Below are 18,782 nucleotides of genomic sequence, written 5' to 3'. Positions count from 1 at the left end.
GCGCATCAAGGAATCAATAAACGCTTACTACTCCAAAGAGGCTCCCGTTCCTTTTTCCCTCCGTCAGTCCTCTGCCGATATGTTACGCTCCTCATCATATGTGAGATAGCAGTGGATTCAGAGACTGAGATTTTATTTTCTTCTAAATTCCTTTCCACGCAGTCAGTACAGATCTTATATTCATTACATTATATCCGGTCTTATTTTGTGATACCATACAGCTGGAACCTGTACTGACTGCGTGGAAAGGAATTTAGAAGAAAATAAAATCTCAGTCTCTGAATCCATAGTTTATAAGCTTAAGGTTCCCCTGTGTTTAAAAAGGACACGAGAGGAGCGTAACATATCGGCAGAGGACTGACGGAGGGAAAAAGGAACGGGAGCCTCTTTGGAGTAGTAAGCGTTTATTGATTCCTTGATGCGCGAGTATAAGTAACGCTCTATTTGCATTCAGTTAAGGGCTTTGACCGCTCGAAAGGAGAGTCTGGGTGGGGTTGAGAAAACCGCAAATACTATGAGTACTGGGTAGTTGGTTTTACAGTCTTTCTACCACCGCCCGGAACACAGTAGGATGTGGCAGGCACCTGAATTACGCATTTGATCTCTCCTTTTCAAAAGAAGCGATTTTGAAATAAGAGTCTATGTGGTATATAAATGAGTCTTTTGCTTGGAGACACTGACTAAGTTTGTTTTATGCAGAGTGTGACTACAAGAGCACCCGCCCCCGCAGCCCCGGGTTTAGAAAAATTTTCGTAAACCCTTGTGAGTATGTCTACGTTTTATGTAGAGATGGACACATAGAAGGGGTGAGAGAGATCGAGAAAATGGGGGATTACACAATTTTTTGTATTATACAGAGCATGGTTTTAGCAATATCGTGTGAGTGTGGTTCTGATCACGAGCAGGACACATAAACAAAAAGATGACTCGGTATACCCACAAAACAGTTGTGTGGGGGGGTCTGTGTGCGAGTGTTTTCCACAGCTGATCACTGGGTGTGCTGGTTAATGGGCTGTAGTGTGATAACATGGTTCGCATATGATGGATGCGTGGGACATAGAATGATGTTTCATTTTTAGAATAAGAAGTTTGGAGGGAATGACTATCCATTGTTTTCCTCTTCCTCCTATAGATATGTTCCTCCTCTTGGAATTTCCTAAAAAAGAGCGAGACGGGTATATTGTCCCGAACATCCAAGGTAATAAGTACTCGACAAGGGGTACAACATAGGGACCAACACCCTGACGAATGCCAGAGTGACCCGGCTGGGCACACGAATAGCTGGCAGAAACATGTTGGTTTTAGCAGGGGGATTATAGGGTCGTTACCTGCCCTAGAGACCCCATCCTTTTCATTTTAACCCTGCCAGAGGTTGACATGAATAAAGTACAAAAGTCAACCCCTAGACAGTTTTAAATTTCTTTCTGCTTTCCTTGGTCCCTTGACTTTGAGAGACTATCTGTTGTCTTTCTTTTTGAATAGCACAAATTTGCGTTTATTCTAACTATTCTGTCTTTTATACTTTACCCTCACCACCATTTTTTCATCATTCACTCTAAAAAATTGCGCTCCACCAAAGGTGTTGGTCTGCACCTTGGTGTATGATGCGGCCCAATGATGAAGCATGACACTCTCGGGTGTGTGAGGGCAGTATTATAAAATCTATTGATTTTCCCACTTTTTGCATCCTTGACTGCAAGATTTGCTCTTTTCTGTTATCCTTTGTCTCTGTTAAGTGTGATTAACTTTGGGTTGGTTTCCTGGAAGCACCGACCTTGCTTACTCAAATCACCACCCAGAGGGCATCATCATTATAAAGACTTTTACCTTTATACTCCTTGAGTAGGTCAATTGCGAATGTGCTTTAAGCCTTGGTGGCTTTGGGAATGCCGCTCTACTGTTTAGCCATTTGAGCATAACCTCTGTCTTTGTACAGTTGTTGCCTGTAAAATCCAACCCGCAGTGGGAATAGAAGGGCAGGCTGCTAGATGAAGGGAGTTTACACGTGGGTTCAATTGTGATCACCATCAGACTGTGCCGACCCTTGACAAAGATTATCTATCCTACCCTCACTGGAACTCATAGCTTTTTGCTGGCTTGATCTTTAGTCGATCCAAAGTGAATATTTAACATCTTAATGCCCTCAGTGCTTTGTATCCTACCCTTTTCTGAATTTTAGAAAACAACTACGAAGAGCAAATTTCACTGCCATATCATGACGTTTCACTGCTTATTATGATATGTTTATTTCTCACTTTAAGAAGCTTGGTAATCAACTGCTGAAAGCCAACTTTATTGTCTTATCATGAAGTTGCACTGATTAATATGGTATGTTTTTAATTCCTACCTGAGGAAGTTTAAATCGCAAACTGCTGCACAGCGATAAATGCCAAAGATCACAAATCTAAGCGTCTGATAAAAGCTTTGGCATTGACACACGCTGTTTGGCCCAAGCTTAATCCCTTTATGCTTGCGTACTTGGCATCAGTTTGACACATTTTAAGTTCAGCAAGCTTCAAGTTTTTATTTGTCTTTTATTGTACACAAACTTACTTTAATTTCAATGCAGTTGTCTTCAATTTTTCCCAATCTTTTTAATATGTATGCAATGTGCTGCTGTTTTTACTCGTTTGGCACTTTAATGGACTTGATTGTCTAAATAAAGTATTTTTTACTACACGTACGTTGTGCAAATGTGTTTGTTATTACGTCCATATGGCGGTGCAGCTATCTGTATAATACAAACAATGGCAGCCTGATCAAAATCTCGGGCAAGGCAAGGATGACTATTTCTATATATAAACATCTGTTTCCGGGTATAATCAGAGGAGGCACTTCTGCTGACTTTGAGTGATCCCTACATGCTGAAGCTTTCACCCAGCAGCTGACTGACCTCTCCATGAGGGGTTTCCAGATTGTAACCAAGATGGGGTCCTACATTCTTATTCATCGCAGAAGGAGGGATTGGGAATTGACAGGTTCAGCATATGGGCCCCTTGTAACAGCAAAAGCAAGAGTATGCAGTTCCTAAGGGGAGAAGGGAGGAGCAAGGAGGTGTACCAGGTACCTACAAGGGGAAGAGATGGTAGCGGTGGAGTAGCTCCAATTAGGAGCAAGGGCTCTCACACACCCCAGGGGGTGTCATGCTTCATCGTCGGGCAGCTCCTCATTGGGCTGGCACTGCAATGCCCAAAGGCACCTGTGAGGGAGCTCTTTTCTGGAGGTCTTCTCTTTATGTGGAAGTGAAGTTTAAAAAGTAGTAGGTGGGGCATTTGTGTAAAGAGTAGATATGGGAAGAAGTGAGAGTGAATTAAAAATAGCTATCGGAGTCCCACAGAATAGTTTTATTGGCTGGGTTCCTATGCTATAATAAAAAAAGAACACTGTAGAGTTGTGGCTAAAGAGGGGGAATTATACCCTCTTGATCTCTAGATTATGTGTGTAAAGTAAAGTGCCAGACGTGATGTCCAGGGTGCTCGCGATTTTGTGAGAACAGAAATAGTAGGAGTACGCTAGATTGTTATATTATTTTATATGCCTACATATATACGTTTCAGCACTGTGGTGGAACTTTTTGTTCTGTTTACTGTCCTGACGCTTATTATAACTTTCATCCGCTTCTGTCTATTGATAATTGTAGCACATATTTTCTATACAAGACTCACTTCTGTTAAAGAAACATTGAAAATGTCCCTTTGGGTATTCTTTGTTCATTTCTCTAAGCAAACAAGAGCACGAATATTATGAGTGAAAAGTTCTAGTTCTGTCACCATGGTTCCTGAGGGAACAGGGTTGCCATGCTCATTGGTTGCCAAAACTATTTGCTCCATGTCTAGGTTTAGGGGGGCTTATGGTGGCACTGTGAGCTAGCTGGTCTAAGTGACAACATATCTTGCAGTGGTGCACGGAATCAGTCTGCCACAATCCCAAAAGTTGTTGTCCACAAACTCGCAGTTCCTGCTGATTAGTGGAAACTACACAATATTAGCTGGCCCTCATCCTGCAGTGTAGCCAGTTCATCCGCTTTTCAGACTGACTCTAGCACACAAACAGTACACAGATGCTGTCAGTGTGCCATTGCCTCTGACTGGACATAGGCAGTCATTTTCCACCAAAACACAGGTTCCACATCTCAAACACTTCCTACTAGAAATTACAAAGTCTTGCGTATGTGGCAGCACTAGGGAATTGATGCGAACAGTTAATGTGCTGTTTGCACTTACATGTTGACCATCATATATTGTTCTACAAGTACCTGCGTATGTTGTTGAGTAATTGTTTTACAAAAGAGGTGTACTTCGGTTCCTGCACATGATGTTCAGTCGTTGAATCAAACTGGTGTGCTTCAAATGTTGCAGGTTTCAACCTTTTGCAATTCCATGAAACTGTTAAGTCAAAAAACAACAGGGAGCAACCTGGGATTTGTTTAAGGGCAGAAGTATAGGAGATAAGTAAGGCGAGATAGGGCTGATGGTAGGATGTCAGTGAGCTTCGACAGGTGACACAGACAGTAAGAACTGAACCATCCTTCTGCCTGTACTTGACTCTGCCTTAATCCCATTTCCTTGGTAGGTTGTTATATTTCTAGCATTGTGTGCTTCTATGTGATTGTTTCTCTTGCATTGCTTTAGCTTGTTTGCTTTTTGTGCCTTGCTTTTTTGGCTTCTTGTGCCCGCACTGTTGTTTCCCCTGCGTCCCCCTTCCCGCCGCTGCTGCCCTGCGGCTTCTCCCCCCTGACGGTTCCCACTCCCACCTCCCAGCTGCTCGTCCCTCCTCCCTCTCGACTTAATGGTGGCCGCTACGTGGTCACGCCACTGCCGTGCCAAAGGCAAGCCCGTCTGCGCCTGTCCGCGACCAGACCAGCGCCAAGGACCCCAGATCTCGAACCATCCAACGCTACAACACAGCCACCCTTCTCAAACACAGCCACACAGGATACAACACCTGCCAGCAGGCCATGCCAAACACGACCCACGGCCAGTTCTTCTGCTGCCACTAACGCCAGACCTTCACCACCGCCAACACAGCCGACGCCCTAAGATGCATTCTATGCTCCATGCACCGCCACGCCATGGAAATCTGGAACCTCCTGGACTCCCTTTCACCCGGCATCGCCTTCTTCACAGAAACCTGGACCAACGCCTCCTCGGCCCCTGACATCGCCATCCCGGATAGGTACAAGATCCAGAGGAAGGACCGCCCCAACCACTTCGGAGGAGGCATCGCCATCTTGCACAAGAACTCCCTCCGCCTCACCACCTCCAGGGAAAACTTCCCCGCTGCTGACCATTGCACTTCCAGGTCCAGATCAGCCCTAACTCCACACTCCACGACACCCTCGCCTACAGACCTCCCCAGCCCGAGCACTCTTCGCTGACACTATCACCGACCTCATCACACCCCCACACCATTGCCGCCATGGGCTGCATACTCATCGGAGACCTGACCATCCACCTTGACAACCTCAGCAACACCAACTCCGCCACCCTCCGTGACAACCTCGCCAACATCAGACTGAAACAACTCGTCACCACACCGACCCACAAGGCAGGACACACTCTCGACCCCATCTAGGCTAGAGGTAGCAACATTTACTTCAGCCACACCACGCAGTCCCCTTGGACCGACCACCACTGCGTATACTTCCATGTCAACTAACCCAAGCCACCCAAAGCTCCTCCACGCCCCCCTCACAGGAACTGGAGCAGAGTCACCGAGAAACAACTCAACTCCACCCTCAACAGCAACACCCCCTCTGCCACAGCCAACCTCGCGGCCAGGAAATTCCAAACTTGGATCACCAGCTGCGCAGACAAGATCGCCCCGCTACGCAACCCCGACAAGCAATGCCCCAGGAAAGCCACCTGGTTCACCACTGAGCTCCAAGAAACCAAGCGCATCTGCAGATGTCTGGGGAAGAACTGAAGAAACAGCAAGACACCTGAAAACTTCACCAGCTACAGGGACGCTATGACGGAATACCATAAACACATCCGAACCACCAAAAGGACCTTCATCCACAACAGAATCCTCGCCAACTCCAGCAACTCCAAGGAACTTTTTCGCGTCATCCAGGAATTCACCGACTCCCGCAGCGAAGCCACAGACTTCACCCCCTCGCAGGACCACTGCGACAAACTCTGATCCTACTACCATCTGAAAATAAAGAACCTCTACGACAACGTCAACGACCACATGCCTCCCCCCGCAGTGCCGCCCTGCGGCAATGCCAGCCAGACCAACATCTCCGCCTGGACACCGATCACAGCCGAGGAGACCGCCGTGATCATAAAAAGGCATCCACTCGGGGGACCCCACTGACCCCTGCCCAGAGCTGCCACCACCATTGCACCCTTATTACAATGCACCATCAACATCACCTTCGAGACCGGTTCCTTCCCCAACGACTGGAAATGCGCAGAAGTCAGGCCCCTGCTTAAGAAGCCCTCAGCAGACCAGATGTACCTCAAGAACTACCAGCCCATCTCGCTCCTCCTTTTTGCGGCGAAAGTCACAGAGAAGACTGTCAACGCAGAATTGACAAGGATCATCGAAGACAACGACATCCTCGACCCTTCACAATCCGGATTCCGAAGCAACCAAAGCACCGAGACCGCCCTACTCGCCGCTGCGGATGACATCCGCACCCTCCTTGACCAAGGCCAAACCACAACCCTGATTCTACTCGACCTGTCAACAGCTTCCGACTATGTCTGCCACCGCACACTCGCAGTCAGACTACACGATGCCGGCGTACAAGGCACCGCCCTCCACTGGATCAGATCGTTCCTCACCCGCAGGAGCCAAAGGATCAGACTGCCACCCTTCCTCTCCGAACCCACAGAAATTAACTGCGGAGTTCCACAGGGATCATCACTCAGCCCAACCCACTTCAACATCTACATGGCTCCCCTTGCTGCCATCATCCAACAGCACAGCCTCAGCATAGTCTCCTATGCCGACAACATCCAGCTCATCCTCTCCCCCACCAAGGACCCCACCTCCACCAGACTCAACTTCTAGGAAGGAATGCAGGACGTCGCAGCCTGGATCAGCAACAGCTGCCTAAAACTCAACTCGGAGAAGACAGAAGTCCTCGTCACCACCCCTTCGGCATGGAATGACACCTGGTGGCCCGCCGCCCTCGGCAGCCCCCCGAACCCCACGGACCACGCCAAGAACCTCGGCATCATACTAGACTCCTCCCTCTCCATGAACCAACTGGTTAACGCTGTCACCTCCAGCTGCCTCAACACCCTCCACATCCTCCGCAAGACCTTCAAATGGATCCCCCCCTGAGGCAAGGAAAACAGTCACCCACGCATTCATTACCTGCAGGTTGGACTACAGAAAAGCCCTCCTCACCGGCATCAACAAGTCTCTACTCCGCAAGCGCCAGACAATACAAAACCCCTCTGCCAGACTCGTCCTCTGGAATACCCGACACGAAAACATCAGCCAACACCTACGCAAGCTCCATTGGCTCCCCGTTGAGAAAAGAGTTATTCACCTACGCCTACAAATGCCTACACAACACCGGACACCAATACCTCAACAACAGAATCACCCTCCACGTACGCAAAAGAAACCTCCGCTCCACCAACCTCCTCCTTGCCGAAACCCCGCGCATCTGCAGAGCCAGAGCAGGGGGAAGATCCTTCTCCTACATCGCGGCCAAGACCTGAAACGAGCCCCCCACTGACAGCAGACGTGCCCCCTCCATGGACACCTTCAGGAAGGCTCTGAAGAGCTGGCTCTTCAACTGAAACGGAACTGCTAACCCCCCCCCACCCCACCCCCCAGTGCCTTGAGACCCTCAATGCCCCTGATTGATTGATTGATAGGAGCTGGGCCCACAGCTCCTCTGCAAGTTAAATGGCTGTGATTTGAGCCTGAATGTCACAAACTCAAATGTCAGAAGAGCCAAATCCTACCCTCATTTATGCAATGACATAGGTGGTGCATTTCCCGTTTTTGTGTCCTTCCTTTCTCCTTTGATCTCGCGCTGCATTGAATCAAGAGTGTCTAGGGTCCGTTTGAAATTAAGGTAGACTTGGGGATGACAGAGTGCGATCTGTGAGCAGCTGGAATAAGTTCTCAATTTTATTCGACCCTGAACTGTAGTGGCCCACAGGACCCAGTGTCATTGGTGAGCTCTTAGCCTAGCCATTCTCCTCAGTGCCTTGTCTGAACATGTTCAATTAAGAGTCCGTGATAATCCCTATCACCCATTGCAGTGTCTAAAGTGGACCAAGGTGAGCAAATGTATACTTTAATCTACATTCCCCTGAGTTTTTATATTTTAAGCTGTGTTAATCTCCAGATGCCCCCCCCCTCTCTAAATATGCATGTTGTTGTGTAACTAAAATTGAACTGTCATATATCAGTCACCAATATAAAGTTATTGGTCAGTCGTAAAATAGGAAAACGCAATACTCCACCACACCTGCATTGATCTCCTGCTGTCCCATGTTCACGCGAGAGTTCTCGTGGGGGAAATCCACCTTCTTCTTGCACACTCAGCTCGAGTTGTGGTGATACTGGGTGGCAGCTACAACCACCACCATTGATTAAATTACAAAGATAATTTCTTAGTAGCTGTCAGACACGGTGATGCAGATTGTGTCGAATAATGCGACTTACCATGTCATAGAACACCGTAGGTCAAGTTGGGATTGTAATATGAAACTGCTTACCGTTTCTGAGTGTGTCAGGGATTTCCAGTTGGTACTTTCTTTTTGGTGAAAACAGATAGAAATTATTTTTTTCGCAACTTCACAGACCAGAGTTTCAGGGCAGATTTGAATTATTACCCTAAGGTAGTTGTGTTTCTGTTTTTTAAATGACTATTAGACACTCACGTTTTTTAGGTTAAGTCTAGAGTCAGTGCACATGCGCTGCAAGGCATGCTGTATTTCACCTGTGGTGTTTGGCCACTCCCACTGCCTCTCATAAGTTCCTTCCTGTGCCTTTCGAACCGTCTTTGTTTCGTGAGGCGCATTGGTGCCATTTGTCCCTCCTTTGGCGACTGGCCCTATTACAAGGGTCATTTAGTTTCAGGCCAGGTCTCTTACTTGCGGCCCACTTTTTTGTAACTTTTTTTGGGGCCGTAACAAGAGCGCTTGTTTTTTGACTCTTTGTTGGTTTCTGGCCATAACTTCATTTTTACATTTCCCCGCAATGTGTCCACATAACAGGAGATGCTGCGCCCCCTCATCCATGTTAGCATACTTTTAATGTATGTGTTTTTGGGACATAAAACATTTAAATATGTACAGTTTGTCATCTCAGGCCATGCTTGTTTGTGAATATTCCAATATACACAAGAGGGTACGTCAGGATGGCGCTCCTGTTCCCGGGTCCGCTTTTTTTGGCTCTGCTGCTGTACGTTGTCAATCTGCAGTTTATGAAACTAATTTCCCCATCCTCAGCAACCTTTCGACCCTGGGTTTTAAGCTGGACCCTGAGACCCTCATGCAGGTACGGTACAAATTGCACAGAGCGCTCCTTGTGATCTTGAGCAGACGGCTGACTTGTACATCAGTCTCGCTTTTATTCCGACTTCTTATGTGTTTCAGGAAAAGGACCCAAGTGAATGTGACACTATCTTTTTTAAAGCTATTTGGGCTTCAAGATATAAACACATTTTTTTTTAAAGTACCAGATAAAACAGCCTTGTCGATTGATGCATAGGTTATTCAGCCGTCTTTGTAACCATTAGCTTAAGATTCCGTTTCGACCAACCTCGCATTTCATCCTTCCAATGCTGGAAAAAAACGGTATCATAACACCTTTCTTTAGGTGGAGTTAGGTCCGCAGAACTGCGGCAGGGTGTGCTACATAAAAACCAGTTGGTGAGCATGCCTACCAGCAGTACGACCTAAGTGGGTAAATTACGAATTTTATCTCATCAACAAACATTTCAAAAGATCCCCTACTCCCAAGTGTTATTTAGAAGGGAAATTAAAACCTCCTGATTTTTTTTCTCAATCTCCCGTTTACCTATTCCCAAGTGTTACAATGTTTGTATTCAATTTAAATTGCTGTCATTAATCTTTTAACCACCATGGTGTTCACAGGGTATCCCCTCCCCCCTTTTCAGGTGGTCTTCTCTAACAACACAAATGCAAGACTTAGTATAACTAACAAACAACTTCAATCGTTCTCCTTAAACTTTTTTTCTTGGAAATATAATTGTACTGTAGTGTTTCATCATTTTGTATAGGAGTGTCACAAAACGATAATTTTAATATATTTCAGTGTTACCTTTAATACAATAACTAAGACGGACATTCATAGATAATTGAAGGCATGGCTAAAATGTTGTTTACCTAGATGTAAGGTAGCGTTATTTCTGACATTTCTCATGACGCTTCTTAGACGAAATTCCCAAGTTTACGCCCAGGGCTGTACTGGGCATTATCGTTTTCTTGGGAAGCAGGAAGGGTAGGCAGAATATGCCTCCTTACATCGCATGCCTTTTCTCCGCATGCAATTTCAACGCGGTCCTTACAATGACCACGTTATAACAACGCATACCATTACCCCATTAGTCGTAGCAACGACTTGCTCGGGGGGGGGGGGGGCTGGATTTTGGAATAGTATAATTTACTATTCCACTTCCAGTATGTGCAACAGTAGGGAAGGTGTTGGATTTTAAATCCAACTCCTTCTACCCCCTCCACAAGTTGTTGTTGCGACTTGCGGGGTAATGGTATGCGTTGTTACAACGCAGTCGTGGTAACAACCGCGTTGTAATTACATGCGTTGAAAAGGATTAGTGGTAGCAATGTTTACCATTTTGGAATACGGTATAGTTTTAAAAGTACCCGCTGCAGAGTTCCTTCTGTATGTACAGCAGTTTTCTGCAACAATGAAATTGTCAAAATATTTCTGGTGATTAATCTTCCTGCTGGTATGAGCTGGAGTTTTGTCTAGTGGCAGTTTTGACTCATCTAAGGTAACGCAGAAGGGCTAATATGACTGCTGCAAATAAGTAACGAGCATCACACAAATCACAAAAGTGTATTTTATGTGCATATCTCTGTGGGTTATTGCAGTTGTCACAGAGATCCTTTTGTTACTGTGCAGTTCATAATTTACAATAGTAATGTGGCACAATGAGCTAAGAACTGCTATCATCGAGCTGCAAGCAAACACACACGTGCATGCACGAATATATTTAAACACTTAAGGCAGAATTACCAAAGCTGCCGCTGGGTCTGACGCTGATGTATTACAAGCTTACTCCTGAATTTAAAGAGTAAGCCAGGACTTAGGGCAGCATGGTTAAACATTTATAAGGCCGCAAAGCCAAGACCTATTGGCAATGCCAATGCTTGTTTAAACACTTTTATCAGTACTTGTTTATCTTAGTAGTTTAATCAGAGATATTCCCTGTGGGACCGCACCCAGGAATGTTTCTCCCAAAATGTATTGTGGCGGTGAGATATCTTAGTGGACTAATGCACCCACTGCCCAATACTGTACGAGAATGGGACTGGTTGAGATTCTATGCACGCCAACTCAGCCTTTCGTCCTTTTAAAGTCCATGAGGTGAGTGACGCTTTGAGGCTTACAGGATCAAGATTTCTGCATACTTTAATTTGCAAGAGTATGGAAGACAATTTGTTGGTGTTTCTTATTTAAATTATGTATCATTACATACTGTTGCTGAATAGCTGAGATGGCTTTGAATGTCTAAGTAGATATAACAAAAGTGATATATCATCGAGTTGTGCCTTTTGCAGTAATACCTTGAGTTTGCGTAACAAATGTGTTAAAGAAGAGTGTGACAACTTAATACGTATGAAATCCATCACTTGTTATATTTATAATAGGAGGAGCTAGGGATCTTTTATATGCTACCTTTTTCCACCCACTCCATGACGTCCCCACTACCCCATGCCAGGAAATATAATAAAAGAGCATATTGTACTTCATTTTTGTTTTGAAGAAGTTGCTAGATTTTCTAAACTAAAACTGAACTAAGTTAAATGTATAATAATTCAGCATACTTTTAAGGGGTGCATAATGAAGAGTGTCAGAATTGGTTCGGAACTCCAGTAAAAATTTAAAGAAAGACTTTAGGAAGTTGGTTGTTTTTATTTTTTATTGTTTATTTCCATTGGGCTTTATTTCCTCTAGTCACTGAATGGTGATAAACAATATTCTTGTGTCATCTATTCACCTGTGTGAGATGGAGCACGCTAAGGTCATTGGAGGAGAAAGACTAGTAGGGGTGACAAAGAAAGTTATCAACGCAAGTACGTGGGTGGAAAGTGCTTTTGTCAGAGAATGCAAATGATGATGATAAACAAACTGTTGCTTAATCATTTTCTGAGGCAAGATCTAATGTGGCCTTACCACAACCACTGGAATCCGAGTTGTGCAACACAAAGGTGTTTTCTATGTTTCTAGTGTGCTTTTCACCCATGATTTGTGTTGTGTTACTTTAATACTGTTGCACGCATTAAGAAGCGGCCTCCCTTGAAGTTTTTCCAGAAACCTACCACATTGTGTTGTATTGCTGGTGCTTTTATATGATAATGATAGGTTTTGGGATATTCAAGTACTCGGCAGTATCACTTGTATAGCGTGAACCCTTTGGTTGGACATGTTTGGTTTTCTTCAAGTAATTTCTGCACTAGTGTTTGCTGTTGGTGGTAGGATAAAAATTCACATGATTCGCCATTCACTTGCTCCTCACAGTGACTGGCCGGAGAGCAAATTCAATACCCATCTAAGAGTCCTTGCATAGCTTGTTGTACATGGTGCAGAAGAGCTGTGTCTGTATGGGCATGCTCATTTAATGAATGAATGGTTAAGTGCAGATAGAGACACTCATGCTTTTGGAAATGCATCAGCTTTATGAAGGAGTCAATGTGTTAGAACTACAGGCCTCCCTGTTCTTGGTTATGTCCTTTGGGTGTTCTTGTTCATGTGGACATTTATCTGTGTCATTTCTGTGTACACCTGTTTTTATTGTTACGAAAGTTGTCAACAGGCTTGAATCGTTTTACAGAGTGTACATTTGTAGACCGTTATTACATTAAAACTATTTAAAATATTCTGTCCTGTAGTTTCAGATTATTATCAACCATTGACTAAATAAGTTTATTCATGCAATCAAGAGGTAGCTGTGTCACAATTTCACTTTTCCTCTTTCTCCTCCTGGTCCTATTGCCCTGCAGTGTCGAAAAAACACGGGAAACTCATCACCTTCCTTCGCACATTCATGAAGTCCCGCCCCACAAAACAGAAACTGAAGCAGCGGGGGATCCTGAAGGAGCGGGTGTTTGGATGCGACCTCGGGGAGCACCTCCTCAACTCTGGCTATGACGGTGAGAAACACTGAACACTGCTTGCCACTGACATAGTTCTCTAGAAGGGTTAGCAAAAGATACAGCAACTGGAACATCAATTCCTTAACAAATGCCTTATCTTTCAAAATATTGTGATATTAACAGATAGCAAAAAATGCAATAAATGTAAGTATTGTTTGTAGCTACCTGTGGAGTAGTGCTGCAGGGGGTTATGTATGTTTTACCTCATGTGAATGTCCTGAAAGTCTGCTATAATCATAAAGGGAATACGCTTCATGCTTGTCCATTGGATATCAGGGTTCACAAGCTGAGAAAAGCACTTACTTAAAGCACATCACACTACTTTTTGAAGCTGGCTTCTATTTGACTCACTATGTTGCATCGGTCATAAACCATATTTATTTTTTCCAAACTACTCGGGTGAGAAATGTTTCAATTAATGTCCAATTAGTTCCCATGCTGATCAAGTTATTTGTAGGTTGTCCCAGCAGCATCTCCCTGAGACTTCCAGAGCACTTTATCCAGAATCTGGATGCTTGAGCTATTCTCTGACTGGCCCCTTGATAGCACACATCTCCAACTCTCACTACCCAACAACAATTGGTCGCCAACTCTCAATTCGCAACAACAGTTAGTGATTCAGTAGAGTATACTTTTCCCCTAATTGATCAACATTGAATATTAAACCTTCTATGGACTCGGCCCCTCTTTTTGCTCAGAAACTGCAGGATTTGGTAAACTGGCTCATTCTGCGACCCACCTTCATTTCCTTGCACTGCAACTAAAATGTAAAAAAGAAAGGTTTGTACGACAATAGAGCACATAACTTTACTACACATGCCTTTACCATTCATGTCTTTCACATGTAGATAATTATAGTTAAGGTAAATTTACTCAGAGAGAGAGAGAGAGAGAGAGAGAGAGAGAGAGAATGAGAGAGAGAGAATGAGAGAGAGAGAATGAGAGAGAGAGAATGAGAGAGAGAGAATGAGAGAGAGAGAATGAGAGAGAGAGAATGAGAGAGAGAGAATGAGAGAGAGAGAGAGAGAGAATGAGAGAGAGAATGAATATATACCACCAAAGCCTTCTCCCAGATAAGGTTAGGCGTGACACATGTTATAGTTAGCTGCACATTTCACTCGTAAAAAAACAATGAAATTCCCCCGTTATAGTTAGTGCAGGCAACTATAACTCACGCGACCGCAATCTTCTGCTGATGACATATGTGTCTTTATGAAAAAAAAATATTTGTAATATATGTATAGCTAAAATTTAATGGAAGAAGACATGGGCAAATAAGTGTCTAAATACAGTATTAGCATCAGCAGAGGATTGCGGTCGCGTGAGTTATAGTTGCCTGCACTAACTATAACGGGGGAATTTCATTGGTTTTTTACGAGTGAAATGTACAGCTAACTATAACATGTGTGAAACCTATGGTTTTTTCAGTGAATTTGCAAGGTTTTTTAAATGCTAATTCCTAACTACAACGTGTGTGAAACCTATGGTTTTTTCAGTGAATTTGTACGGTTTTTTAAATGCTAAGTTACTTTACGCCATTTGTGGCGTGCGCGCCCACTTAACGCAGTTCGTTCCGTGCGCGCACAGTGAGCACGCGGTGCCCACGTTACGCTAGATGGGCCATGGACGCACGATGCGCTTCGCGCACCGTGCGCACATGGAGGTCATATGATGAGCATCGTTGTGACAGGTAAAATATATGTTTTGTTTATCTCTGATGAGCCATGCACAAAAGGTGCCCTTCGGGCACCTTTTGAACACGGGGTGGGGAGAATGTGGATATTTTTTTTTATTTTTATTATTTCTTACCGTACACGTACGGTAAGCGTAATCGGCGAAATTTTCGAAAAAATTAAAATTGCCTTTTTTTCACTTGGGGGATCGTTGGGGACTCCCTCGACATGGCTAGGTGCTTGGGAGCTGTGTAAACAGCCCCTTTACATGATTTGCACTTTGTTTTTCAACCCCCTGTCAGAGTGCGAGAGAGAAAATGGCGGCCGCCGCTTCCTGGTTTCGACCGATTCGAATGTTTACTAAGATCTAAGGGCCAATCAGAATCGCGCTCGCGCACGCCACCGTACGCGTACGGTAAGCGCACCGTAAGCGCACCGTACGCTGGCTCAGATATATATATTGATTTAAAGGCTATTTTCTCAGAATCTACTGAACAGATTTACACCAAACCTACAAAAGGCACTTCCTTGACCTGAGGACTACCTCTCTGCCAAATTTCAAGTAATTCAGTTCAGCCGTTCGGGCTGTAGCTCGGACTAAAGGTCCTATGGAAAAATGCATGGGAAAAACGCGTTTTGGGACCCCCCCTTTTATCTCAGCCCCCGCTTGACGAATCCCCCCGAGACTTTCAGGGTAGGAGCGGAGCGTAGCGCCCCATTAGTTTTGAAAATTTCGTGAGGATTCGTCGACCGGCGCCAAAGTTATTCCAAATAGAATGTTACGGTTTTCCTATGGAAAGAGGGTCCTAACTATAACTACCTACTGGCGACCGCCAGTAGGTAATATATACACACACACACACACACACCCCCCCCCCAAACGAAAAGACACGCACTGATCAGTGCTGTACAAACAGGCCCTCCAGACGTGCTTCAAGTAAAGTTCTTTATTCCAGGCAAGACTAATGGTATCACACGTTTTGCCTCCTGCGAGCCTTAATCATATGCACATGTTAATGGCAGACTTGTCTGATCTTTTTTAAAACTTCGCTCCAAACAGTGAAGAAGGACCAGGATGCTCATGTGTTGCTATAGTTAAAGTAGCAGTAAATCAATCAGTTACGAAATTCATATCAGATCTCTTGCATAAAGACAGTGACTATTTTCACCAGTTATTGCGCGTGTGAATCCTTCACAGTTAGACAACTTTGTATTCTTAATTTCAGCACTGTCTTTATTTGACATCTTTTTCACAATTATCGGGACCACAATGTCCATAATGCTTTGTTATTGCTTGCTATTTAATTCCCGATCCTTCCCTGTTTCATTTACTGTTCCAAAATGCCTCTTTAACGCCTTTGAAGGCTATAACTCCATGTGTGGCAAAGTCATTTGGTTTCAGTTTAATGTCACGGAGATACCACTCCCATTCCAAACTTAGTTCTCACAATAGTTTGTGATTTGCCTTTTTCCTTGTATTTGAGTCAGCACGTCATGCTGACTGAAATACAAGAAAAAAGCAAGTGCTATTTCAGATGGCACGTTGTGCTAACTGAAATACAAAAAAAGGCATCTCAGAGCTCTGGGACCGAAGCTCCGACACCTTCCACAGGGCCTTCTTAGCACCCCGGTTCATAACCCTTTGGTAGATAACACTCGAAATGGTTTTCTCCACATTTTTCATTCTGCCCTCTGGACTCTGGCCCGGTCCGACTTTACCTTCCAACTTTGACGCTATTGTTTTCTACTCCATCCACACAAAGTGATGGAAAAACCTCCCTTCATCGTCTGCCCCAAGTGCCACGATAAACGTTCCAGGAAGGATCAACTCTCTCTTGAAATTTCCGGTGGTGAGGAACCCCATAGATAGATCTCTTCTCCACACAGCAGAACGCAAAATGCCAAAGCTTCGCCTCCAGATGTCTCACTCAAAGTCCAAAGGCAATGCCCAACCAGCTGGTCAGGGATATTTACTTACGCTTTTCCTCCTGCCCTGCTCATTCCTTATGTGGTTCAAAAGCCCACACAAACATCCCTCATTCTAATCCCAATATCCCCAACATGGGCTTGACAGCATGGTTTACAACCCTACTTAACTTTTGATTGTGTCACACGAGAAGCTGCCATTTTAGCTACAGCTTCTAACTAAGGACCAGGGAAGAGTCACACACCTCAACCCCAAACAACTGAATGTAGTGATCTGGCCCCTGAAGTCTTAGAATTTGGATATCTTGATCTGCCACAAAAATGCATGGCCATTCTAAAACAAGCTTGGAAGCCTACCACAGGAGCATGTTACGCAGCCAAAAGCAAAAAGTTTGTCTGTTACTGCATGGGTAAACACATCGAGCCATTTTCTTTCACAGTAAAAGACATTATTTCCTGCCCCACTCACAACAAGCAGGCCTTGCGTATACCTCTTTCAGACTGCATTTAGCAGCACTCGCTGCATACATGCAAAATAGACAACACATGTCTATGTTTAAAATCCTAGTAATTAGATCTTTTATGGAAGGATTAGAAAGAGTCATTCATCCCTCCATCCTGCTAGTGCCTTACCACGCTAATGGGTCCACCTTATGAACCACTGCGTTCTTGTTCTCTACAGTTCCTCACATGGAAGGTAGCATTCTTGGTGGCTATAGCATCTCTTAGATGAATAAGTGCACTCGAAGCGCTCACTCTGGGCGAACCTTTCTTTCAAATTTTCAGATAAATAAGTACTAAGAACAAACACCAGATTTCTCCCTTAAGTAGTTTCTGCTTTTCGTGTAAACCATAGAGCTATCAGTGCTATTTCCTAAACTAGACCTGGTAGCAGAAAGTCTCAATGTTAAAAGAGCACTAATGTACTACATTGGGATAACAAAACCCTTTCGCAAAACACAGCAACTTTTCGTTGCTTTTTCAAACCCACAAAAGGGTTCACCTATCTCTAAAGCAGGAATCGCAAGCTAGAGTAAGATTTAAACTAACTTGCTACCACAAAGCTAAGCGATTGCTACCCGCAACTACAAGAACTCACTCCACACTTAAAAAGGAGCCTCCTTGGCTTTCCTAAGAAACATTCCACTAGCAGATATCTGTAAAGCAGCTGCATGGAATAACTGACCCACCTTCACAAAACACTACTAAGTCAATGTGTTAACTAACCAACAAGCTAGAGTGGGTAAACTGTATTAAGAATACTTTTTCAAACATCTACATCAAGTATTGGCTAGCCACCGCTTTTGGGTAGCACTGCTTTATATTCAGTGCTAACCATATGCACATACTGCCACAGATGCTATGAATGGATGTGTTACGTACCATGTAACCATCTATTCGTAGCGTGTAGTGCTGTAGATTCATGTGCATCCAGGCTCCTCCCCGGATGCTAACAGCTGACATACACACCTCTATAGAACACACAGCCTTATCAAAACTTTACTTGCGTGTTCATCCTTACTGTTACTTTACTGCTTCTATTTTAAGCTCACCCGATGAGCCGAAAAGCAATCTAACAAAGGAGCCGATGACCATGCACAATGCAGACTATAGGAGGAGTCAACGTACCTTGTGACTCAAAAGATTTCTTCGGAGAAAATAAGTTCCAAATGTCCGAGCCCATCACTAAATGGCAGGAGTGTGATAAGCATATGAATCTCCGGCACAACACAGTAAGAATAGATGCCTTCAGGCTATGTAACATATTCCTTAAGGGGAAGGGAGGGTGTTAGAAATGGGGGTCTCTAGTTGGCAGAGCTAGGTACCATTGTCCAAA

General features: G+C 44.4%; 1 protein-coding gene across 7 annotated transcripts in view; it reads left to right on the top strand.

The window, feature by feature from the left end:
* The window catches only part of ARHGAP32 (Rho GTPase activating protein 32), a 1,461,643-nt gene that overhangs the window by 1,090,428 nt on the left and 352,433 nt on the right, over positions 1–18,782 (top strand). For all 7 annotated transcript variants that reach the window (XM_085647194.1, XM_085647195.1, XM_085647193.1 and 4 more), the window contains one exon: positions 13,194–13,343. In XM_085647194.1, the coding sequence (XP_085503320.1) occupies positions 13,194–13,343 (150 nt within the window). The remainder of the gene's footprint in view (positions 1–13,193; positions 13,344–18,782) is intronic.

The sequence above is a fragment of the Triturus cristatus genome, chromosome 3_2 (genome assembly GCF_964204655.1).
Source record: "Triturus cristatus chromosome 3_2, aTriCri1.1, whole genome shotgun sequence".
In the NCBI taxonomy this organism is placed as follows: Eukaryota; Metazoa; Chordata; class Amphibia; order Caudata; family Salamandridae; genus Triturus; species Triturus cristatus.
Note: the sequence above shows the minus strand (reverse complement) of the source record. Positions and strands in the feature narration are given on the sequence as shown.